Source organism: Episyrphus balteatus, chromosome 3 (assembly GCF_945859705.1).
Source record: "Episyrphus balteatus chromosome 3, idEpiBalt1.1, whole genome shotgun sequence".
Taxonomy (NCBI): domain Eukaryota; kingdom Metazoa; phylum Arthropoda; class Insecta; order Diptera; family Syrphidae; genus Episyrphus; species Episyrphus balteatus.
Window position 1 is genome coordinate 20,549,466 of NC_079136.1, and position 26,106 is coordinate 20,575,571.

Genomic DNA, 26,106 nt, shown 5'->3' on the forward strand with positions numbered 1-26,106 from the left:
AATTCAAAAAAAAATACAAAATAACAGTTTTTCGTACTTAGCTCCTCTAAGAAACGGTTTTTGAAAAATATTTTAAATTAAATTTATAGCCTATAACATTTGTCATAAAAAAGATTAAGATGTGCCTTTTCGTAGCTGCCATCGTTTAGAAGATATTAGGTTTCACAGAGAGACTATACGAAATAATCATTTTTATCAAAAAAACAACCGACTTCCATGCATCAAAACTGGGTTTTTCTCATACGTTCTTTAGCCAGAACTGAACCACACTGCAGGCCCCAGTTTTCCAATACAAAAAGAATTATCAAAATTGGTTCACTCAGTCCAAAGTTATGACGAATTGAATACCTCCTCCATTTTGGAAGTCGGTAAAAATCGTGTACCTTGAATAACTTTTTATACTTTGGGACTTTTGGGGACTTTTGACATTCTACTTAAATCAACGTTTCAATGCTCTGTACCAATTTTCAGCTCTATGGGAATTATTTCTGAAATGAATGTCTAATTTGACCGGACTACCTACAATTTAATCGAAGAAAGAATAAGAAAAAGTAGTTCTTGATAATGAAATAATTGTTAAGAAGCTTCGTCGTAGTCGTGTCGGTTGTATCAATTTTGCACACTCCAAAGATATACCTACTTATTGGCAAACTTTGATAAGAAAGTTAAACAAATTACAACAACAATTAAGTGCAGATGTTTATACTAACAAAATATACACATTATGAACACGTAGCTACATCAATAAACAAACAAAGTCTAACACCCCATGATACAAAATACCCGATAAATAAAAAAAAAAGAATACAAAAGAGAAAACGATATCTACCACGAGAGAGTATATTTCAAAAAAAAAACAAAAATAAAAGCAAATAAATAAAAAATAATAATATCAGTGCGATAAAAAAATGATTCAAAAAGAAAGAATCAAAAAAGAGTATGGTGGTGATGGATACTAAACGTGGACGATAGAGATATAAAAAGATACAATTTATATACTTTAAACGCGCAAATTCCATTTATTTTTTTTTTTTGTGGTACCTACTCTATACATTGCTTCGATGCAAGTTATTTGTACAGATTTTTGAGTAGAATTTAATGTTTGAGTACCGACAAAATGATTTACAACATGACTGTTTGACTGTTTTATGATTGGCAGCAGCAGCAGCAGTATAACAAGCAGTTTTGCAAAAGAGAATAAAAATGTAGGTAATCGCAATGTGAGTACAACTATCAACAACGAGTACACCGCGAGACCTTCAGGCATAGCAAAAACCTACCTCCAATATTATAACAACGGTAATCTTCACCGAGAAACGAGAATGATAAAAAAGCAATAAAAGCAAATCAAAATGGATTTATTGTAAGGAGATAATAATAATGTTTTATGATGCCGCGTCAATATTCTTCTCTTATTTATTTTTTTTTTGCTCGAAACACGCTGCTGCTTATAGAAAATACGTTAATATACAGGGTGCTATGAGAATAATCGATATTTTGAAAAAGAAAATACATATCCCGCCCTTTTGCGAATTAAGAAACGCACTTACTTTATATTCAGGTCACAAAATACCATAAACTTTATGATTTTGTGAAGATATTGGTTAGAAATGGTGTTTTCAGATTTGAAAACTCACATTTTACTTGGCTCTATAAGAGTATTGGTTTTGTGTAAGAAAAAATTACATGCACGTATTTGATCTTGTGGTTCAAGGCTATAAAATCGTTAAGTATAGAGGATTTAAGGAATTGGTTTTCAAATTAATGAAAATATTACATAATGGAACAAAATTGAAAGAAAAGTTAAGAAAAAATCGATTTCAATTTGTTTTGAATTGAGAAATGAATTTGTGTCAGGGTTTTTTCTACTATTTTGAGTAAAAATGAACAACAAAAACTACAGCAAGTAATTCTCTAATTTAATTACAATATTTTAACTGAAATTAAATGTAGGTACTTATTTTTAAATTTATGCAAGAAGCCACCACCACCAACAAACAGTTCCAAAAAATACTGCAGTCAATAAATCCAGGACCTGTACCTTCAACAACATCAACATTGGAGGAAAAAGCAGAATCATTTACAGCGAACCTTTCCGCAGACTCAAGGGCCCCAATACGGAACTTGATACAATCGAATATCGCGACATCTAATTTGGTTCAATCGAAGGTTTTCAATGGAAAGAGCTCAATTGATCCAAAATAGGTGCAGCCACTGCTCGATTTTATCGAATTAACTCAATTGTACAAAGTTACTTGCTCGCACCGCAGTCTTTTTAGAGGAAGTTGGACCATCCATCCATAGGGCCCTACTACCTAACACTGTTAAGTTTTACCAATCCTGCAAATGATCCAGTTGACAGCCCGAACCTGAGTACCCCAGAAGAGATTGCTGAATTAATTAACCTATATAAACTGAAAATCATATCGACCATGTGGAATTTCCAGGAAAATCGGGAACTTTATGAGTTCTACAATAAATGGGGTATTCGAATTAACTAAACCAAGTCGGAGTTATTGTGCCTAAGACGAACAGGAGGACAGGAGGCAGACAATCTGCTGGAAGCAAACACTGAACAACGGTTTCTAACGATCAATGTTCAGTTACGTGCCATTACAAACAGAAGGCACTCAGTTTTGGGAGCTGTAGATGCATCACATTGACATTTCCATATGAAATTAAATTACCAGCCAAACTCAACACCAAGTATCTAGGAATAAACTCTAACGATCTCCTGAAATCTAACAATCACTTTTGTTTAGTCTTAGAAAAGCCAAGTTTACCTAGCTAGTTCAAAAACCCCCACCCTTCAATCAATTTTTGACCCATTATCTGACTGCAAAAAAAAAGCTACGGCTATTATTTTTATCAATTTTAATGATAAGATGGCTCTTCAAAAAGAAGGTGTGTCAGAGGATGCAAATTAAATGTAATGATTTGTTACAAATGTCATGGATTCTTAACAATTTCGGTAAAAATTAAATAAATTAACATAAGCTACAGATGCTACACCCTGTGTTAAATTTGCCAAGATTTATAAAAATGTAAACACGTGAAAAAGAGATTAAACAAGAAGCAATGCAAAGTTTAAGCTTGTTAAACAAATAGTCATACTGGTTGCTTGTAAAGGTGTTTCAACTGAACTTGGAATTAACCCCTTCGGCGGTTAAAGAAAAAAATAATAAATTCATATGTGTTGTAGATACCATTAAAATATACAAATTTTGTTTACATGAACTGATGATCGGTAAAAAGTCTTTGACTTGTCATAAATCAAAAAACGTTTCTCCGACATTCTTAAAAATTTAAATTATAACTTTCATAACTCAGCTGCTCACTGATTTTACTAAGAATAGACTTCTTTATGATAAAAGATGTAGCTTCAGTTCAAGCGACTTGAGATTATGAACAAAGTCGGCTCCCTGTTCATTTTTTTTTATAGTTTATAGACAAATTGCATTGATAATAATCCAAGATCACGGTTAAATTCTAGTTTGGAATCTCAATTTTAGAACTTTCCATTGACAATGAAATGACAAACAAATAGAATCCACAATCTTTTCGTCACAATCAAAATTTTTATAAGTTACTCGTATTAGGATGAGATTCACTGAAAATATGCCACCAACTCCCAACTGGTATGGGAATGTGCGAGGAAGCTAAAAGGTCGCAGTGCAACTTCCCTACATAAATTAATTCATTCATTCAGACACATCTGTCTCAATATATTGTCCAGTTGTCTTGTTAAAAGCAATTACTTTATATTTTATTTATCGAAGACATCATTCATCTATCATCGACGAACTCAAAAAATTGAAATCTATTTTTTTTTTAAGAGTTTAACGGCCGATTTCTTCACAGAGTCCTAGCACTAGGACCGGTCCTAGTCCTAAAGTTAGTACTCAAATCGGTATCAACTCATTTCTTCACTCAGGTACTAAGCATTAGAACTGTCAATATAGGACCGAGTACTAGTTAGGACTCGGTACTAGCTAGCTCCTCAAAATCAGCTAGGACCTGGTTATTATACCAATCGTTAGGACTCAAATCGGTACCAAATGATTTCTTCACACAAGTTCTAAGGCCTAGTACTGTCAAATTGGTACCGATTTTTGCTTAGGACGTCCTAAAAGTTAGAACCTAAAAATCGACAGTCTAGCGACGATATTATTTAAAACAGTTTGATTTTATCCATTTTTTTAAAGATTTATCTAGCAATTTTAAGATTTGGTGTCTTTTCAAATAGGTAAATTTTAATTAAATTGATTTTTCTTATGATTTTGGCATTTGATTTTTTGTCAGATTTCTGCATTTTGTTACATATTTGAATTTCTTTTGTGAAAAAAAAAAATGGATCTAATTTTTGATGGTGATAATTTGTTTCGCGACTTCGAAAATAATGAAAATGAATCAGTACGTCGCATTTACCGTATGCCTCAACGCCATACACTCAACAATTGGGACGATATTGATTTCTTTCGGCGTTTTCGAGTGTCAAAAACAACATTTCTGTTTGTACTACAATTGGTAGTACACGAATTGGAACATCCACAGGCACGGTAAAAAATGTTTCAATATTACATTTTAGCATGAGATTTTTCATCCCCTTTCTATTATCAGTTCTCGTTATATAACACCTGAACAACAATTGCTCATAACTTTACGGTTTATGGCAAGTGGTTCGATGCAAATTGCAGTGGCCGATTTTATGGGCGTTTCGGTTGCCAGCGTTTGTCGCATTTTACCAAAAGTGTGTATGGCACTAATACGACATTTGGATGAATTTATCCAAATGCCAAGAACATTATTGGAACGCGAGGAAGCCGCGGCTGCATTTTACAGACTTGCCCAGTTTCCGCGAACCATCGGAGCAATCGATTGCACCCATGTGAAGATACAATCACCTGGTGGAGAATTAGTAAGATGAATTATATAATTATGTATAATTCATTGTATTTTTCCAATCATATCGTTTTTAGAGCGAAGGCTTTCGAAATCGTAAAGGATGGTTTTCACTGAATGTGCAAACAATATCATCGGCCGATTTGAAAATTTTGAACGTTGTTGCACGTTGGGCGGGATCTGTGCACGACCAAACAATATTCCGTCATTCAAATGTCCGAGCAAGATTTGAAGGTTTGTTTGCTGAGTTTTATTAAGCAACTTGTGCTAATAAAATAAAATATTTACAAGGTGGTGAATTTGGGAATCATATATTAATCGGGGACTCGGGATACGCAAATACCCGTTATTTGGCAACTCCGTTTACAGCAAGCAATCCGGATATTCGCCAAAATCAGCGTATGCAGATTTATCAAAGACGAATCATACGTACGCGGAATGTTGTGGAGCGCCAATACGGTGTATGGAAACGAAGATTTCCTGTTTTGGCATATGGAATGCGACTTAAGATCAGCACGGCACAAAAAATAATCACTGCCTGTGCAATACTACATAATATATGCATCGAGTTCAATGAGCCTGAGCCACCAGAAAATCCTGAAGATTTGGATCGTTTACGACGCACAATTATTGGTGGACAAATTGAAAGCCACAATGATAACGCATCCCTTGGCAACCGCCGAAACCGCACTGCCAGAGATGATATTATTTTGCAATTGCAATAATTTCAATAAAAAATAATTACATATATTTTTAATGTTTTATTACAAGAACAATAGCAATTCCAATATTTATTTAGAAAAAGTGTCATTACAATTGTCTTCATCAGTATCTTCTGTAGGTTCAATAAGAGTTGGTTGATTACCCAATGCTTCTACAACAAATTCTTCAAATTGTTGTTCTGTAGTAATGGGTACATTTGAACATCCAGAATCATTTGCATTTGATGCCGCAAATTGCATGTAACTTGCTAAACGTTCGACAGATGGGTTTGGAATACTGAAAACAGTGCCGACTGGTGGAAATGGTTCATTGGACTTCATAGTTTGGATCGCAATATTCCAAAACTCCATCTGTTTTTTATGTAAAGCAAGATTACATGCTTTGCGGTCTTTAATTTCTTCCAAACGAGCCGCATGCTCGTCCTCGTAAAACTTCTTGCGCATGGCTCCAAATGCTGCCATGCGCTTACGCTCTTCGTCAATTAGATCTATTCGTTTTCCTTCGACGGTTGCTTTGGGAAAAACTCGGTGACGTTGAGCACTTGTTTTAAAAAATTGTTTTGGGTGTTGTCCATTGGAGCTGGAATTCGGTGTCACATTTGTTTCTTTAGTTCCTTTGTCTTCGGCTTGCGACGAACTAGTTTGAGTGATAGTTATCTCTGTGTTCGTCTCTTCGGTGCTGCAGTAATTTTCAGTTAAAATTTCCATTTCCTCAGTGGAACATTCTTTTGGTGGTGTTTTACTAGTTTCCATTGCGTTTTGCGGTGTCTGGAAGTCAGAATCATAAGATGGTAATCCAGATAGTAAATGCCCATAGTATGATCTGAGCTCCAACATTGGGCCGGTTATTTCAATTTTTGGCACAGACGACGAACCTCCGCCTGTCTGCTTGGCATTATACTTTTCCATAGCAAAATGATTTCGAAGCACTTGCATGATTTTTTTATACCGGGATATAATAGCATCCACATTACGCTGAGTAGCAACCTTCAAATAAAAAAATGTTTAAGAATTTAAACAACACACGATGGATGAAATTAAGAACTTACCGAAGGATGAGAATTGTAACGTTCTGAAATTGTGACCCAATCTGCTCTTTTAATTTCATTTGTAGTGCCATTTGTTCTGCAATTTAACACCGATTTCAACCCAATCTCACGGACGAGATCGCACAACAAATCGGTGTCAAATTGATTCCAGTTGGCACTACGATTTTTTTTCGCGTCAGAGCTTACATTTACCATTTCCTTTCTTTTCATTTTTTTCGAATAAGAAATAATATACACAACAATTACTTAAAGGTTTTGAATTAATTAATTAAATAATGCAATTGGCATGCAAGCTTTTTGAACAATATATCAATATTCGTGGAAATTTAAAAATTATCAAACAGAAAAAATACGGGTAAATAGATTTTAAATAAGCTGAGAGGTACGCAGGTTGTTCAGTGGGTATTTCGCACCCACGCACCATCATTATTGTTTTTCAATTCTTGAGTATTTGGAAAATCACAATTTATATTCTTTTTTCTTCATATTCAATTTATAAAATATCAAAATAAATTTTTTGAAAAGTCAAAATATTGTCAAAATCAGGGTTAGACCAGTTTTAGACGTATTAATTCTTAGTACTGCTTTGTGATTTTAGGTCGGGTCCTATAAATGTGAAGAAATGCTCAGGTACTAAGTTTTCGTTAGGACCGAGTACTAGTGCTAGGACCTGGTCTAGCTAGACCGGGTACTAGGCTGACTTAGGACTTGTGTGAAGAAATTGGCCGTAAAGGAAACACAAAGAAACGTCACGTACAGACATGCAGAAACAACCAAGAAGTTGTGTCGAAAAATCTATATATGCCTTGATGTATCTAAATGGTCTCTGAAGAACTACTGTGCTTAAGCTTATGGAAAACATATTGTAAATTGTCAGGAACGCAGGTGCCTCAAAATTAAGAACTACTAAATAGGATTTTAAAAATCTAATCAATTTCTCACAAATCTGAAATCTCAAAAAAATCTAAACTGACCCTAAGTGATGAAAAACAAAACCACTGTAACAGTTTTCGATTTATTTTCAAAAACAAACTTTTCTGACAGGACTCTTAATTTAAAAAAAAAAACACTCCAAGGAATTTTCATACTTGTTACTACTAAATTATGCACAAACAAACCTACACAGCAAAAAAATAAATAAATCAATACCTTCATTGAGGTCACCAACCAAATAAGAGGCGAAGAAAACTCGACAGGATGGACGGAAGAAAAAGAAGAAGCAAAAAAAAAAATATTAACCTCAACTCAATTCTTTTAGTGTCAAGGGATAATAAATTAAAACTTTACAGACCACAAAAACTCGTTCATAAATCATGTGATACTATTAAAACAGGATGTACTTATATACAAAAAACAGGACAGCGCAATAACTAGTGACAAAAACAAATACAACAACAACAAGGGGGTCACCAATACTATCTACTCATAAAAAAAAAATTCCATAACAAGGATTTACTTTAACAAGAAACAAGAAAACATACCAATACACCAAAACCAACCCATAGTATAATATAGAACGATAATAATAAATTAAGAAGGATAATAACAAGAAGACTTTTAGAGGAAACTTTTACGCTCTGAGGGTAAAATAAGTGCGAATCCGCAGGAAGTGTATATACAATATAACAAACAAACATCCAGGAAACCAAAAAAGAGAACACCAATTTGGTTCCTTGTTGTTGTTTAATTTTTTTTTTTTCTATTTTTATTCTTCTGCTTTTTTTGGGTCAAATTTATGATCCTTGTAAAAGGTAAAGGAAAAAATCTTATAAATCCCAGTTTACTGCCCACAAAAAGAACAAATTAAGCACCCATCGGAGGTCATAACGTGCAATTAGTGTATAGTGTTGGACCTCTTCATACAAAAAAAAACTCTAAAAAGTCCATTGCAAGGATATTCTACAACATACGTACATGTGTTTTTTTTTTACTTTATATCGTCCTTACCCGCAGAGAGTTGGGTTGTAAATCATTTTTTTATGATGTATGAGAAATACAACAAAAAAAATGAAAAAAAAAAAGTTGAGATCTCTTTCAAGTGGAATCTTTCGCATGGCTTGACTTTTTTATTTGCATACTCGAAGTGGAACACGAATTAGTTCCGCATGGAAGGCACCAAATGGTGTCGACAAGGATGTATTATATTTTTTTTTATTATTTTTTTTTACATTTTTTTCTCATTTTACTTTTTACAGAGTTTAGTTTTGAGCGAGAAGAAGAAAGGAGGAACTTTCAAGGACATTTTAGTATGTGTGTACCTAGTACCTACTATGCATAAAAAGCTAGAGAAGAGAACTTACCTTATGTAGATGACCTCGTTGTTGGCGTTAATCCTTCGCCATCCAGGTGCTAAATTAGCTGCAGGCGCTGCTCCAACAACAGCAGCAGCAGCCATTGCTGCTGGCGGTTCTATTGGAATTTGCGGCTTATTCGTTAGAGCGTGACGTGATGCTATTGTGGGGGGTGGTTGAGGAATCTTATTTGGAGGAGGCGGTGGTGGCAGGTGGTTTTGTTGTAATTTACCGCCGCCTGGAGCCACCTCCACTGCATCAATAGGATATTGTTGTTGGTGTTGATGATGATGCACTGGGGATTGGGTGTAATTTTGTTGTTGTATATGCTGTTGTTGTTGTTGTTGTTGTTGTTGTTGCTGCTGTTGGGGGAATTGGGGATGTTGTTGCTGCAATTGCTGTCGAGCAATTACATTGTTTGCAATTATTTGCATTCCATTGGAAGAAGAATTCGTATTTGCACCGACCCGCGGAACGAATGTTTGTTGTCTATGTTGTTGTTGTTGCTGATGTTGTTGTTGCTGCTGTTGCGGCTGTTGTTGTTGAAGTTGGGATTGTTGAGCAACATGATGCATCATTTGTTGCGATGGATGATGATGTCCATTCATCTGCTGATGTTGTTGTTGTTGTTGCTGTTGTTGTTGTTGCATCTGATAGTGAACATTCTGTTGTTGCTGCTGATGATGTTGATGCATAAGAATCGCATGCTGTTGTTGCTGTTGATTAGATATATTCCCCGCATGATGTGGATGTTGTTGTTGCTGATGATGTTGATGTTGTTGAAGATGCTGTTGTTGTTGCATTTGTTGTTGTTGTTGTTGGTGTTGTTGTTGATGTTGTTGCATTACAACTTGTTGCTGGACTAAATTCCCACGAGACATTACCCCAGCATTACTTGAAATAGCTGCGGCACTGTTATTGATTTTATGCGTTCCAGCGCTAGCCGCGGCCATTTGAACTTTTATTCTGCTGCGATCGAGATTTAAGTTTCTGGAAAAAATAAAACAAAAATAGTTACATTTAAAATTAGCAAACATTCAAAATGTTTAAAAAATATTTAAAAAGAACTACCATTTAATATGCGTTTTTAATCGATATTTTTTAAATCCTCATAAACTTTTTGTTAAATATTTTTTCTAAAACATTTTCTGATATTTTTTTCAGGAAAACTGAGAAAAATTGCTGAGATAACCTGATTATTTTTTTGTATAAAAAGTATGATCTATAAATTTAAACTGAGTAATTCTGCTTGAGTGTTTTCAAGGTCCTCAAATTCTTTTTTACTGAAAATCTTGTATATTTGCCAATTTTTTTATTAAGCTTTGTGGTAAATACAAATTTGCCCACCTCTTTTACAAACATATCACTCCTCCTTCATATATACCACAAATATGGTCATGCACCATAAGAATGTTGCACCAATTAAGATTTACGAGTGTTATTACGTTTTATTGCCGAGGTTGTATGTTATTTTCGTGAATGTCATTCCTCCACACTGACTGACTGACAGCATCCCTAAACCAAGGGTGGTTTATGACTTTATTTTTTTTTTTTTTGTTTGTTGTTGTTAGGTATACTCTCTCATGAGGATTATATCGACAGACAGAGATTCAAGGGTACGTGCCTTTGGACATATTCATCACTTTACTTCTCGTGTGATATGCCAAATCCCAGAGATGTACATCTCATATACTCGATTTGAAGAGAAGAAAAAAATAAAAACAAATTTTTTACTTTACTACCTGATAGGACTCTTTAAGTGACATTTGTTTTTTTTTTTAAGATTTACAACACTTAAAGTGGCAGCTGAAAAAGGAATGATAGGTTCATTATAATATGAGAAACAGGTAGATTTGGAGAATGAGACATTACAATAATGAGTCAGGCTGAAAAGGAAATATGTGTGTTTCCGATGACGAAGAATTATAAAAACGATCTGAATCTATCATTAGGTAATTGCTTAAGGAATTACAGGGTGCGAAAGAATTAAGTGTCAATATATTTTGTATCGTATGCCTGCTTAAAGTTTACATGATTGATTATACTTTAATCCGCTAGCGAAAATGAATTCGATCAACTTGCAATCTTGTGGTAATTAGAGTGTTTGATTTTATTTAAGAGAGTGAAAATGAAACAGAGATTCGTTTCGGTTTATATCAACTTTTGTAATTAATGTCGTTTTCGAGTGAAACCGAGTCAATCCGAAAAAAATTTCAATATTTTTTTGTATTTAAGAAATGCGTTAAATCAGCTTATTCGTTCTCAAGACATTGCAATTGAAATTTGTGTAATCTGTACCATATGTTAATAGATGAATTTATCAGAGTTGCAAGTTTGTTTGGAAGAGAGGAGTTTTATTTACCGGGTAAAAAAATGGCTTTTGGGCTATCGCAAATGATAAGAACGATCGCAAGACTAACAGAAATAAATTGCAAGTCCTTACACGATATACAAACAAATACAGATGCGATTTTGGTGTTTCACAGCGGTTGCAAATAGTTTTCTAATAGGTTGTTCAACTACATATGAGATCAATTAATAGAGAATTTTAAGATATTTCGTCACTTGATATTTTACCTAGAAATATGTGCCTTATAATAATCACAATTTTCATACAAATTCGTTTTATTCACGTTTTGTGCATATCGTTGCAAACACTCTTCAAGGTAAAATATTAGGTCTGTTTGGGTACTGCCTAAAACAGAAATATTTCAACTTTTTTCAACTTTTTTAACCCAATTCCTGTTTGGGTACTCTGAAATTGTACATTTTTCACAAAAAAGATGGCCGCGAGAGAGAAAAAAATTTCCCCTTCTTGCGAATTTCTGCCCAAAAAATTTCATCGAACAAAAATCTGAAATCTGTCAAAAGGTAGTGCTTTCTCTATTTTTCTTTATTTGTTCTTGTCGCACAACATAAAGAAAACAAACTACAAACATGGTGGCGTGGATTTTTTTCTTGTTTTTTTTTTTTATTTATTTCGTTTTAGTGATGTAATGCTCAAAACAAATTAATATTTTATGAACAAAATACTAAAAAAGTGTTTCAAAAATAAAACAAAGTGTTTTTAATATTTTTCATTTCTTTTTTTTTTTAATTTGTGTTTACATTTTTTAGAGCCGATTTTTCCATCTTCTAATAAACAGTCCGTTAACTGTTCGACGAATAAATTTATTAGGCTCATAAACAATCGGATAACAACATTGAATTTTTCAATCAAAAATAATTTATTCTAAAGAATAACAAAAAAAAAATTGTCAAATTAAATAATATTCAAAACTAAACGTCTTTTTTATTTATAATTGTTTTTGTTTTCTTGTGTTCCTCTGTATTCTTTGTCAAAATTATTTCAAAGCAGCTTTGACAATTGACACAGTATTTTTATTGATATTATTCCTTAGAATAATTTTTATTCGTCTCTGAAAGAAGCAGATAGTTTTATTCATAGGAATAAGCTATATCTGCCTGTTGAAAAAATGATTTTTTCTCTATCAGGAGAATAAGTACTAACTGACTGTTTAACTGACTGTTGAAAAATTGGCCCTTAATGAACAAAACAAAGTACAAACATGGCGATGTGGCTATGTTTTGTGTTTTTATTTTTATTTTTTGTGTTTTAATGGTTAAGAAGTGCTTTATTTTATAAATGATTTATATGAAAAAATGAATAAAAAAAAGTGTTTGAAAACAAAACAAATGTTTTGATATTTTTCCTTTCTTTATTTTTTTTTTTCAATTGGTGTTGTTGTTTACATTTTTGTTGTTGTAGAAAAAGTAGCAGAAAATTTTGTGCCAAAAGCGTTTGGGTACTTTTACACAATTTTTCTTTCTCTGAGAGAATTTCATCCCCACTCCTTAAAATTTGACAGGTTTCATATTTTTGTGCAAAAAGAACCCAAACAGACCTGTTAAGTGGCCCAATATCATGAAAATTAAACATTCCCTAATAAATACATATGTATGTAAATATTATTTAATTTATTTTGTATACCATTTTAAGTGTTCTTTCTCACTACAAAAAACACACTTTAGTCCAAAATATTTTGATGCACATATTTTATTATTTTTGTCTATGGTATTAAAAAAAAAAAGAATGAATTTATCAAGTTTTTTGGTAACAAAAGAATGCGTGTTGTCTGATATAATTTTTCAACTAGACGAACTACTAGACGAACAACTACCCCACCAAAGCCTTTAAACTGTCAGAAATCAGAAATTTAGACAGTTTCGTAGTCAGCATAAGGCCCTGACCCAATTTGGCTGAAAATCTGTTGAAAATTTTGAAGAAATTGTAAAGGCAGTAAAAAAAAACACATTATTTCTTCACAGATTGATAGATCGTATCTCGAGGCATGGTTAAAAGTGATAAAAATTAATTCAAGTACACCAAATACACTCCGCGAAATAATTATAAGGACAAATTTATTTGATTCGTCTTAAGATATGTAAAGGATATTATTTTTTATTTCTTTTATGAATAAGGAGATATGTATATGGGGGATTGTTTCCCACCATTTGTTTTAATTTAATTCATTAGAATACAATAATACAGTTATTTTTTCCGGGTCTGGAGCGAAATAATTATAGGGACACATCTGATTTCTGCACTAAAAGTGAGGTTTAGCGAGATCAAATGTAAACAAAAGTATGCAAAACAGTTAGAAAACGAATTTAAACCCATTATGACCATTTCATAAGTTAAATTTTTCGGTTATTTTAAAATAAGGCGTGAAAAATCCTTGATCCAGGCAGAAATGGGCAAAATCGAGGCCTACCATGAATAGGGCTTGTGTAAATGGGAAAAACTGGAGGATTAGAAACGTCCGATTGTGTAATTGATAATTTAATTTACAAAGGTGACATGTATGTTTAACTAAAACGATCAGGAAGGAAGCCTTTGGTCGAAGAGAGAGCCAAAAGTGACAAAAAAATTAAGTATTTTTCGTAAGAATTTGACAGTAAGAGAAATTTTCGAGAGAATGAAATTGGAAGTGAGAGTATGTTGAGTGCACTAAATAATGGAGGTGGACTAAGCCCATTCCTGTGAAGGTTAATGGTGAAAAACGGCGCTCTTGCCGAGACATAAACTTGCCCGCCTTCGCCTCGGCAAAAAGCATAGGTTCTGGGATGAAAAATGGAAAAACCGTTAGGTACACCATCTAGGCCATCCAACTTAAACTTTCTCTCATTGATGAACTTAAAAGTTTTTCCATTTTTCATCCCAGAACCTATGCTTTTTGCCGAGGCGAAGGCGGGCAAGTTTATGTCTCGGCAAGAGCGCCGTTTTTCACCATTAACCTTCACAGGAATGGGCTTAGTCCACCTCCATTATTTAGTGCACTCAACATACTCTCACTTCCAATTTCATTCTCTCGAAAATTTCTCTTACTGTCAAATTCTTACGAAAAATACTTAATTTTTTTGTCACTTTTGGCTCTCTCTTCGACCAAAGGCTTCCTTCCTGATCGTTTTAGTTAAACATACATGTCACCTTTGTAAATTAAATTATCAATTACACAATCGGACGTTTCTAATCCTCCAGTTTTTCCCATTTACACAAGCCCTATTCATGGTAGGCCTCGATTTTGCCCATTTCTGCCTGGATCAAGGATTTTTCACGCCTTATTTTAAAATAACCGAAAAATTTAACTTATGAAATGGTCATAATGGGTTTAAATTCGTTTTCTAACTGTTTTGCATACTTTTGTTTACATTTGATCTCGCTAAACCTCACTTTTAGTGCAAAAATCAGATGTGTCCCTATAATTATTTCGCTCCAGACCCGGAAAAAATAACTGTATTATTGTATTCTAATGAATTAAATTAAAACAAATGGTGGGAAACAATCCCCCATATACATATCTCCTTATTCATAAAAGAAATAAAAAATAATATCCTTTACATATCTTAAGACGAATCAAATAAATTTGTCCTTATAATTATTTCGCGGAGTGTATAGGTATTGAAAAAAAAGCCTTATTCCAAAAAGCCAAAACACCAAGATGATACTCTCCATTTTTGTATTAATTTTGATTTAATTTATGTAACAATTTTTTCAAAAAAGCCAAAACATTTGACCACTTTTGCTCGTCACTGTAATTCCTGAAAGCTAAACGAACAGAAATTATCGAAATTTTGGTGATAAATTAAGTGATTGGTCAAATAAATTATGAAAATCTATTATTCAAAATTTTAAATAAACTGAACATTACATTTCGTAATTGGTACGATAGTTTGAGATTAATATACTATTGGGGATAGTGTTGCCCAACGGCGTATACAGGGAGGGGGGGGGGGGGGGGGGTCACGGGGTCATGACATTTCTTTAATTAGTATTGGTGTTTGAAATTTCGAAGAAATATCTACCCTAAAACTAGCATAATTTTGTTTAATATTTTCTGTTACGACAAAAATAGTTTTTTGTCTTTACTATTTTCACCTATTTGAATCCTGTAACCCTCTCGTCTTAAAAAAAAAAATAAAAATTCGCAAACAATTTTAAAACAAAATTTAAAAAAAATTATATTTTTAAACACAATTTTTTTGTGAAAAACTTTGCGATTCGTTTGCCTGCGGTTAGGAAGACAATTAATTCGAAAGTTACCAGTGTTATTAAATTAAAATGATTTTTATTTTAACTTATAAAATAATTCTGGACTAGCGGAAAACAATGCAGAGTTGTTTAAAAGCAAATTATTGAATCGAAGGACTTGTACATTACTAGGGATCGGGTTTCCATGCAAATGCATGTTTTTTTAGGAACACCTCGGAAGCAGGGCAACGAAGTATGTACACGAATCAGGATATTTCCTTTAAAATGGCAATCAATCGTTAGTGAATAGTTTTGCATATTTTGCATTTATTAGCATTTTTTTAAAAGTGATAAAAATTAATTCAAGTACACCAAATATTGGTATTGAAAAAAAGGCTTATTCCAAAAAGCCAAAAAAGATGATACTCTCCATTTTTGTATTAATTTTGATTTAATTTATGTAACAACTTTTTCAAAAAATCCAAAACATTTGACCACTATTGCTCGTCACTGTAATTCCTCAAAGCTAAACGAACAGAAATTATCGAGATTTTATTTTATATTTTCGAGATTTTTGCCATTCAGGTTTTTGCATTCGGGATTTTGTGCATTCAGGATTTTTGTAGTTATTAAAATAGCCAAACAAAAACGACCAAACCTAGGTTTGGCATTCCAAAAACCACCAATAGCCGAATTTTGGGACTAAGACGATTTAATTTAGATTTGGCTTGTCTCGCTCACGAAACTTAGCTGCTCCACTTACGGCATGTTTTGTTTATAGTAACAGTAGTTAAGAGGTCATTTGAGAAAAAATGCCAAACCTAGGTCTTGATAGGATTTAGGGTTTTTTTTATATACAAAATTTCTTTTGAACTTTTGGTTTAAAAAAAAACTTTGTACATTATGTACAAATACATAAAATCACAACTACCCCTAATCCAATAGCCCAAGCAAGAGAGGATTGGCCAATTTTACTTGCAATACTATTTTATTTCTTTCAGAAATTTTGCGCTCTTAAAAGCACTCAAAATAAGAACTGTTGGGTTATTTTCTGTTCTATTTAAATTCCTCAAAAAAAAAAAATATGTTTTTTTTAAGTATTTTTTCTTTAAACTAGACCCCACTCCTTTTATGGTTAAAAATACTTGCATTTGACTACTCTACAAGAAACCGTTACAATTTTAATTAATCGTACCATCTCTACAAACTACAAGGCAGGCTGATTCAAAACTCTCAAATCCCCAGTGAGCCAGTGATTAGTTTACCAAGTTCGAACGTGTTAGCGGAGATTTATTTATTTAGTACAGCTAAATACTAGCTTCGATTTACATGACTATAGAAATTTTAATTGAATTTTCACTTTTTTTTAACTTTATTTAGCTTACAAATTTTAACAAACATAATAATTAGGTATAAATTACAAAAATCGATTAAATTTCATTGAAATTTTGGTGATAAATTAAGTGATTGGTCAAATAAATTATGAAAATCTATTATTCAAAATTTTAAATAAACTGAACATTACATTTCGTAATTGGTACGATAGTTTGAGATTAATATACTATTGGGGATAGTGTTATATTTTCAAACACAATTTTTTTATGAAAAACTTTGCGATTCCTTTGCCTGAGGTTAGGAAGACAATTAATTCGAAAGTTACCAGTGTTATTAAGTTAAAATGATTTTTATTTTAACTTATAAATGGCAACATGGCAACGAAGTATGTACAGTACACGAATCAGGATATTTTCTTTAAAATGGCAATCAATTGTTAGTGAATATTTTTGCATATTTTGCATTTATTAGCATTTATTAGCATTTTTTTTTTTTTTTTGCATATTTTGACATATTTTGGAAATAAATGCATGTTTTTCGTGCATATTTTCGCAAAAATTGGCAAAAATAACGAAATTTCACGCTTAAAATTTTTTACTAAAAGTTACTGAAAGTCAATTGGAAAAAAGTCAAAAACGTAAGCAAATGCTGTGCAAAACTGACAAATCAAAGTTGTCCAGACTCATAAAAAAACACGCTCAAATGATAAAAATTGGACTATTTAAGAGTAAATTTTCGCCAATTTTATTTTTTTTTTTTTTAAAGAAAACCCGAATATTTCCAAAAAGTTACATCTTTGAACTCGGAAATGGTTTCGTATATAAATTTAATAAAAGTTACGTAAAATCTTTTTTTAATTTTAAAGTAATATTGATATTTTACAAATTCATGTGGCCTTAAAAGCATATTTAAAGTGCATATTTTTTTTTTTTTTCAGAGTATATTATACATTACACTGTACTTTAAGGACAGGATGGTCTTAATTGGTTAGACTTAAGGTTGAACCCTAAACAAAAGCAAACGAGTCACACAACTTTTTTGTTTGGTTATTCTTAGAACTCTTCGGAGCTGCTCCATTCGATATGCAAAACGAACAAACTTTAATATTTTTAATTCAAATAGCACATTTTCAAGTTTATGCCTACTATCAAAACTTTTGTAAAAGAAAAATTGGCATGAGCATGAAAACCACACAAAATGAAAAAAATAATTATAATTGATAAGCAAAAGTGTTACTTGAAAATAAAAAAAAAAATAAAATCTCATTCCACAAAATTTGTTTGCGTTTTCTTGCACAATTTTTGGCTCCAAGATTTTTCATAGTCGGCACCTTGCCTCGAAAATATTCAGGCAACACTGTTGCCAAGTTATCAGAAGAGGCACTATCCCTGAAAAAAAAATTGTCTAGGTGAGGGAGGCTAGGATTGAACCATTGAATAATTATATATAGAAGTGACACCGGAAAAAACATCCGCTTTGTTTGAGGGGTGGCGCTACAATCGTTACAAGAGTGGCGCCACAATCGTTTTAGGATTGTGTATTCGATGGCCGAAAAATTCCTTAAAAGGACTTTTGGTTACTAAGTAACCACAACTAGTATATAATTTATATTTGGTGTATTTGTATTAGTTTTGTGTTGTGTTAGAAGTGTGTTTGTTTATTTTTGTTTCTGTAATATTCAAATTGAATTTATTTTTAATTTTTGTAATATTTTGAATTGAACATTTATTTTTGAATGTTTGATTCTTATGTATATTTGAAAGGATTTTGTTTTTCTGTTTTTATTAACGACAAGAAGATTTTTCTTCAACTATAGAGAGTTTATTTAATTTTGACTAGGGTGCTTTTTGTAATAATATCTAGCTGTAGTTCACATTATTTAAATGTTGTCTGCATGCACTGTAGCATATACTTACTATTTTCTTAAACCCCATATGCAAGAGTAGGGAAGGATCAAGTTCATACAATATGGCCATATTACACATTATTTTAAAGTATTTTAATGCATATTTCAAATATTTTAATACAATATGAAACTATCTCGATTATTTGCTTAAAATGATTTATGTATGCGAACAAGAACTTTGGATTTACGGCTTTGTTCAAATTTGCAGTTTTTACAAAATGTTAAATTTTGGAAAAAAAATCTTTTCGTACCATTTTTGGATACTTTTCTCTGTTTTTAATTTTTTTTAATCTAAAATTTAAACGATAATAATTAATAAAATGTTGAAATAAACTCACAAGAATTTGAGTTTATTTGAAAAAAAAAACTGTAAAAAGGTCTATTTTGATCGCAAATGTATGAAAATGTGGTTTTGGATAGTTCCAATGATTTTCCTATTTCACCATTTGAAATAAAATATTTATTTCTAATATCCTAAAACTAGAAGAATGTAGCTTTTACATGCTCTTTATTTTGTCATGATACTATATAGTCAAGCTATGCATTCTCACAAAAAAAAAGTTGAGATAACAATCAGACATTGCATTACTATAGCCCTGTTCCATTGGAGAATACTAATAGTAGATTTTTTTGTTCATCTGTCAGTCTGTCGGTCTATAGCTAAACGGATCTACCGATTAACATCAAACTTGGTATGAAGTATGAAGAGGGGTTTTTAGAACTAATTTTTTTTACCAGAAATAACGATATCTGCCATATACCAATATCGGAAATGTTTTATTTTCTCGAAAACGGTACAAGTAATTTTGTTTAAAAAAATTATAAAATAGTTTTTGGGCAATCATGGAAATGTTTTAAAATTATTATTAACCTACCGTGGCGTAGAACCGTTTTTTTTTTTCAAATCTGATTTTCTGCCAAACTGCCAATTCAATTTTAAAGAATTTTTATATAGTTTAAATATTTATATAGTTTAAATATAAAACAGTAAGACAATTTGGAAAAATAATAGTAATAATAAAAATTGAACACTTTTTTTGAAAAATCAAATTTTCGAAAACCGGAAATTAATTTTTTTTGACATTTTAGTTTTGAAAGTTGAATAGTGATTTCTACGAAATTGCATACCAATTTTATTTTTGATTTTTTTTTTGTTTTAATTTATTTATAAGGTTCCAACGATTTTGAAATTTTTTTTCTACAAATCTTTCTTAGTAGAAGAAATCAAATTGAATAGGAACTTGTTGGAGGTATCACGAATTCTGCTTTGTTCCTTTAACTTTTTGGACTAGTGTATAAAAACAACTCAGGTTAAAAGCTGCACTCGTTATGAAACTCAACTATTAAATTTAGCCGAGCGTTTGCCTTGTACCTGAGTATTAAATTGTTTATTGGTAGGGTGAAATATATATAATTCAGTTAAATATTTAAGTCAGCCTTAAATTTGATTATTGGTAAGGCCCGTAGAAAATAAAATTTACTAATTATAAGTTTTGGTGAATAAAACTTCTTATTCAGATTTCTTTGGCACAAATTTATTTGTCATGAAGTAAAGTTATCAGGTGGAGTTTCGATTCAGCAAAAAAAGGAGCTAGTTGTTACGCATTTTATAATATTGCCAAAAAAAAATATAATATAAAAAAATAGCAATCTCTGTGGGGATACGAACTCAAAGAGCAAAAGTAAAGAGCAATCACCTTGTCACCTACGCTAATAGGACTATTGAAATAAGTGTAACTTTCATGCCCTATAAGCTATAACGTGCCTAGGATATACAACAATAATTATTTAATTTTGTTCAAATTCTCGTCGTTAATAAAAATGTTTTGTTTTTAGTTTCGAGTTACTATGGATACATTTATAATGTCAAATAACTTTTCAATATTTTTGTTTGATATTTGTGTAATTTTGTATGTATGAGTAAAATTTTCATATTTTCTTTTTTCATTTATAGGATGTCGATGTGTCGATAAGATTTATTTTTGTTTGATATTTGTTTTATGTTTTATGTGTGAGTAAAATTTCCTTATTTTTTTTTTCTAATTTAGGATGTCGACATGTCGATACGTTTTATTTTTATTTGATATTTGTTTTCTAATGTTTGTATTAGTGAAAGGAGATGGGGCGTTTTTGGGCCATGAGCGTACATTAATGAGACTAGTCTCAAAATGAAGCTGGAGGTTAGTATATTCAATCTATGAATTTTTTTTCAAATCGTAAGTCAGGTTCTTGAGATACAAGGCTCCAAAGTTCGTTCTTGAAACCCTTATTTGACACTTTTATATGCAAATATCATGAGAACTACAAGAGGTATATGGATGTTTTTGATGTCAAATGAAAGGTGGTTTTAGTGCCTTTTTAACAATATAAAATACATATTACACAAAACAAAGAAACGGCGAACAAATAAAAAAATTAAAATATTATTTTAAAAAATCGATTTTTGTTGCGGTATAGCACTGGTTCAACCTTGTACCTTGAACCACATATGTAAAAATACGTAAAAATAGCCACATCCATGCATGAACCGAAACTGACCCGTAGCTAATCCGCCAAAATCGGTGGGTTAAATTACTGATCCGAGGCTGAACCACGTTTGTACAACTGGTCCTTTTTTGTCCAAATTATGTTAGAGAGACACAAAAACTGTAATTTCTTGTGATGAACTCTGGGCTACACTTTGTTTACATAAACTAGATTACAAAATACGTACTAAAGAAGATTTCCGATAAATCCACTTTTATCTCTGTTTTAGTTTAAAATATAGTTCTTGGAGCTTTTTGAAACTATAATAAACTGATAAGTTCTTTGAAATTAATGAAAATGGAATTAAATACAATAAACCAATGCTCTAATAAAATTGTTCTTTAAAATAACAACATCTTATCCGTTCCTTTTCTATAAGTGATCTCCCAAGTTTTTTTTTGAAAAGTGTATTAAACAATTGGTTTTCCCCACATAACATAACACAAATAAACAAGCTTCTAAACCGGTTTTAACCGCATTCTAAAAAATTAAAACAATTTTATAACTACACATGCGTACAAGCATATTTAATTTGAAAATAAATGCCATTAATGTCGACATGAATCGATTTTTTCAAATTAATATTCTACTTTTATTTATTTTTTCGCCGTTTCTTTGTTTTGTGTTATATGTATTTTATATTGTTTAAAAGGTTAGTACCTTTACTAGTACTTAACAACCTTTCATTTGACATCAAAAACATCAATATACCTCTTGTAGTTCTCATGATATTTGCATATAAAAGGGACAAATAAGGGTTATCAGAACGAACTTTGGAGCCTTGTATCTCAAGAACCTGACTTACGATTTGAAAAAAAATTCATAGATTGAATATACTAACCTCCAGCTTCATTTTGAGACTAGTCTCATTAATGTACGCTCATGGCCCAAGTCCCATATAATTTTGCCCCATCTCCTTTCCTTTTTTAAAAACAAATTTTTGGAAATATAATTTTCTAGGACAAGCCCCATTCTCTCTGGACATTTTTTAGTACATCTGATTGCCGAAAAAAATAAAATTCTGTGGCGCTAGAAACTATCGGTGTCACTTCTATATATAATTATTCAATGATTGAACGCAGAACCAGTTTTTGGTTCTTATGTTGGTATCGTAGCTCTATTTCTCTATCTTCACAACATACAAATGATGCCAGTTGGTTCTCAAAAAACGTCTATGTATTCTATAACAAACATTTTTCCAGAACAAAAAATTTGCTTTTCAACAATTCTGAGAAGAGAGAAAATACCAAAATATCAATCCATTGTGGCCGAAAAAATAAATAAAAAAAAAAACAATCAAGTAACCCATTTTTAAGAAAATGTTTATTTAAATTTTACTTCTTTTTATTTATCTAAAATTCACCAGATGGCAACCCTATGATCAATTAATTTACAATTTGTTTTTCTCTATTTTAACCTACATAGCTCGTTAAATGAAATTAAAATTTCAAAAAAGATATATCTAATGCATTGCGCAAGTCAATCAAGATCTAGATTAATTATTGCTGATTGCTATTAACCAACACAGTTCAAACCCACCTGCTTTAAAAATTTATTATGCGACATATCCCAAAAAGCAATCCAATTGAAATAAAAGATCACTACGAAATATCAATGATGACGACGACGATAGAGAAGACGATGACGACAACAAAGTTGCTGATGCTGCTGAAGAAAATAATCCGGCTGCTTCTGCTAACGATGACGTAAGGGGAAATGCAAACAACAATGACAACGATGAATTTGACATTTCACTCAAAAAAAAAAAAACTGACACTGAGCTGAGAGCGCCGCCAAATTGTCCACCACTGCAACAACTTTTTTGTTATCGTTGCGTCTCTATCTAACTCACAATCAAAATTGAATACACACGAACGAATTTTTTAGCTTCTCTCTCTTGCGCACTGCGGAATACACTTTTTTTTTTGTTTTAAAATTTTTATTTATTTATTTACTTTTTTTTTTTGAAAGAAATTCTTTCATACACAATTTATGTACATAATTTTTTTATTTTTATTAAAAAGAAGGGCTTAAGAGATGAACACGAACATTTTCCCCTTCAACTTGCTTGCACTCACGTTTTGGCCTCAAAATCCACTTAATTACGACATAATTATACGAATTATTATTAAAATATTTTTCTCCTTTTTTTTCTTTTTATTCACTTTCTATTGCTGAGGAATTTCTTCCAAATACGAGAATGTGTGGGAAGTGGGGAATGTTTTTTTTTTTTTTTTTGTGTGTATAAACTTTGTTCCGATTTTGCAAATTAATTGCCGTTAAAACGAGAGGATTTATGACATTTGTGAAAAAATCTCCAAACTCCTGTTGGCAGAGAGAGGAAAATCCCGGTGCTGAAAAACTCAATGAAGAAGCGAACACGTAACACAACACGAGTGATACACAAAAAAAAAAGACAACAACAATCACTCAGTGTTTTTTTCTATTTTCAATTCGATTTTACCGACCACCGCCGACACCTGCCCCGCACGCGTATCCACGTTTAAAAAAAAAAAAATAAGCTTTTCTCCACTTCTATTGGGCTCCTTTTTGGGTCGAAAAGAAAATCCCGATTTAACGAAAATGACCTCAAAAAATAAATTTTTTATTTAGATTTATTTTCACACACTAAAATCGCTCTCTCTCTCTATCTTTGGGCCACTCTACACAAACAACAAACAACTGCTGGATTCAAATTGATTCGATGATGTGCAAAGAAGAAGAAGAATTTTCCGAAAAATTCATGACACTGAGCTGAAGAGAGATTTTTTATTTAAACTTATTTATTTTTGTATTTTTTGTTACACAAAATTTTAAAAAAAAGAGCAGGTGTTTTCTTTTTTTATTTTGAATGGATGTTAAATAATCGAAAAGGGTGAGGTTTTAGGAATTTTATTTATTTTTTTCAATTTCTTCACAATAAATTTATATTTTTTATTATTTATAATATTTGTTTGAGGACACACAAAAAAATTTTATAAACGTAACTGTACGATGTGTGTATGCGTACGCAATCACTACGAAAATGAGGATGAATTTTGAATGAAAATCCAATATGGCGTAATTTTTGGCATTTCGCGGAGGGGAAATTTGCTGAATGTAAGTCGGTAAGGTAGTGTTGGCGAAATGTCAAAGTGACATTTTTGGTGGAGAGAGTGTGGGACATTTAAGGGTGTGTGATAAGGTCGGTATACAAATTGTAGTTTTTTTTTGTCTCCAATTTTATTGGAGACCGAGGATTTGAAGGAAAACCAAAATAACTGATGAAATAAATACTTCAATAAATCCTGGTACGTCAGCTATTACATGAAGCCTGAAGAGGCTTGACGCTTTTTTCTAATTTTCTTTTGATAATCATTCTGTGAGGCACGTACTATTACACGATGCCTCTTGAGTCCAGGACTCAAATTTGACATTTCTCTTTTGATTTAAAACTTGTTGTTGTATTGCACCAAGAAGCAAAAGAAAATGAAAGAGAATGTTGAAAAAAGAAAAAGTAGAAAAAGAAACGTCAAAAAAGAGTCTCAGAATTCCGACCCACGACTCTCTGGTCGGATAATTTTTTGTTTCATCTTTTTTCTCTTTTGCACTCATTACGTTTGAAAAGAGGCGCGCCTCTTGAGGCTTCATGTAATAGCTGACTACGCAGATCGCACTAAATTTTAACTCCCATACAAATTATCGATAACTAAAATTAAGCTCGATCTGCGTACTAGGCCTAAAGATAATAAAAGCCATTTTTTATTATTTCACTCGATCCATATAGATCATTATAACTAAGGGCCACCCAACTAGCACAACAGCTTCTATAAATTGAGATCTCGCAATTTCTGCTTTGTATACAGCTTGTATTGAGCTTGCTACAGAATTTAATCGCTTATAGAAGTTCGGACTTGTTTAACAACTTCTAATAAGTTGTTTAAATACTGTTAAAGAAACTTAAACGAAGAAAGCTTGTTTTTCGGATAAGCTTGCTTAGTGAATTTATAGAGGCTTTACAGAAATTACCAAGTTTTTATTTGATTTTTGGTTTTGATATTGAATAATCTAGCTCGGACACTTTTTGGTTTTGACATTGAATACTTTAGCTCGGACATTTTTTTCTTTGACATTTCTGCTATTTGAACTGATTAACAGGCCTATTCTGGGCAACCTCACTGATGCCTCACAAGTCACAATAACCTCATAACTCGAGTTGAACTCTATTTTGTGACTTTTTCGTATTCTGGCGAAAACCTCACAGTCACAAGAACCTCATAACGTGAGGTGAGTTTTGTTTTGTGAGGTTTTTCGTATTCTGGCGTACCCTCACAACTTGTGAGCCTCATAAAAATTGTTAAAATTGTGATCTCCATCAGAGCAGGTCACTACTCACAAATTAGTAGAGTTTTGATATATTTGTTTCCATAAATATTTTTGGAACCATTTTAAGTTTGAATTAGACCTTGTTTTGTTGCATCTTATTGCAGAAAAAAAAAAACAAAATCAATAACCAATTCCAAGAAGACACCCCAAGCAATGTGTCCCAAAAAGTCTTCCATTAGATGTTGGCTGCATCTGGAGATAGTTTCTTAGATAAGTCATCGATGAATATTTGCGACATGGACTGCGTCGACGTTACTCTGGGTATCAATTTTTTTAATCGCTGATGATGACAGATGACCTTCGAGAAACCTTTTTTTTTAATCGAAAAATCCAAAGGTAAGTGATTATATGAAATAACATTGTATTGTTTAATAATTTTTGTTTATAGACTACATGCATATAAAGAAATAACTCATAATCCCTTTTCAAGAAGTAGAAACCCCATGAACCACAATAACAGCAATAAGAATTAAGTTAA

At 31.9% G+C, this 26,106-nt stretch overlaps 1 protein-coding gene across 9 annotated transcripts in view; it reads right to left on the reverse strand.

Annotated features, from left to right (window-relative positions):
- The window catches only part of LOC129917094 (alpha-protein kinase 1), a 303,161-nt gene extending 278,886 nt beyond the window's left edge, over positions 1 to 24,275 (reverse strand). For 8 of the 9 annotated variants that reach the window (XM_055997430.1, XM_055997432.1, XM_055997431.1 and 5 more), the window contains exons 1-2: positions 22,803 to 24,275; positions 8,974 to 9,954 (exon numbers count right to left, since the gene is read on the reverse strand). In XM_055997430.1, coding sequence (XP_055853405.1) covers positions 8,974 to 9,917 — 944 coding nt within the window. In that variant the 5' untranslated portion in view covers positions 9,918 to 9,954; positions 22,803 to 24,275. Of the gene's footprint in view, positions 1 to 8,973; positions 9,955 to 10,035; positions 10,137 to 22,802 lie in introns of those variants that run through there. The other variant, XM_055997426.1, reaches the window with a different exon arrangement.
- Between the last annotated feature and the right edge of the window lie 1,831 nt (positions 24,276 to 26,106).